At 48.5% G+C, this 760-nt stretch overlaps 1 protein-coding gene across 1 annotated transcript in view; it reads left to right on the top strand.

Moving 5' to 3' along the window:
• MONBRDRAFT_13208 (uncharacterized protein) overlaps nt 1–750 on the top strand; it is a gene marked incomplete at both ends in the record, with an annotated part of 2698 nt that extends 1948 nt beyond the window's left edge. The window contains one exon of the mRNA XM_001751103.1: nt 621–750. Within this exon, the coding sequence (XP_001751155.1) occupies nt 621–750 (130 nt within the window). The remainder of the gene's footprint in view (nt 1–620) is intronic.
• Nucleotides 751–760: the final 10 nt, after the last annotated feature.

Genomic DNA, 760 nt, shown 5'->3' with positions numbered 1-760 from the left:
ATGGCATCGCGGCCATTGTTGAGAAAATAAACACATCGGTCCTTGAGGCAGCGAGTAAACTTCATCTCCGTGCACAGCTGGTGGTCGAGCATCTGGTACCAAGCACGTGAAGCTTGCTTGAGGCCATAGACAGCGCGGTTGAGCTTGCCATGAGTGTAGCCATTGAAGTACTGCTCGAGACCTTTGGGCACGGTGATGTAAATGTCCTCCTCGAGTGGAGCGTTGAGAAAGGCAGTCTTGACATCCATCTGGTGGATGATGAAGCCATGGTCGACAGCAAGAGCAATGAGGGTACGAATGGTCACCATATTGGCAGTGGGCGAGTAGGTTTCGTTGTAGTCGATGCCATAGAGTTGCTTGAAACCTTTGGCCACAATGCGTGCCTTGAAGGTGCCATCATGCTTGCGAGCAAAGACAACACGAAGGTCGAGGGGCTTGATGTGAGCTGGAAGGTGATCTAGTATTAGAGGCACAATCTGAGACGGTATACTTTACCACGTTGTGTGTCCTCTGGTACTTGATGTTGTCCCACCTTGTTGTGTAACATCTGGTTGTACCATCTTGTTGTGGCATCTGTTGGTCCCAACAGATAATAAATAAATTAGGTGTTTGAACCTCAGAGCTGAAAGCAAAGCTGTGCAACCCCGACAACAAAATCACGACGGCACGCANAACAACACAAGAGAACAAGCTACATTCATCGGCTTCTATCATGCCAAGAAGTACAAGCGCGAAGAATCACGCACATAGAAAAAAAACC

The sequence above is a fragment of the Monosiga brevicollis genome, genomic scaffold (genome assembly GCF_000002865.3).
Source record: "Monosiga brevicollis MX1 MONBRscaffold_244 genomic scaffold, whole genome shotgun sequence".
Lineage (NCBI taxonomy): Eukaryota > Choanoflagellata > Craspedida > Salpingoecidae > Monosiga > Monosiga brevicollis.
This window is presented reverse-complemented; position numbering and strand designations above follow the sequence as displayed.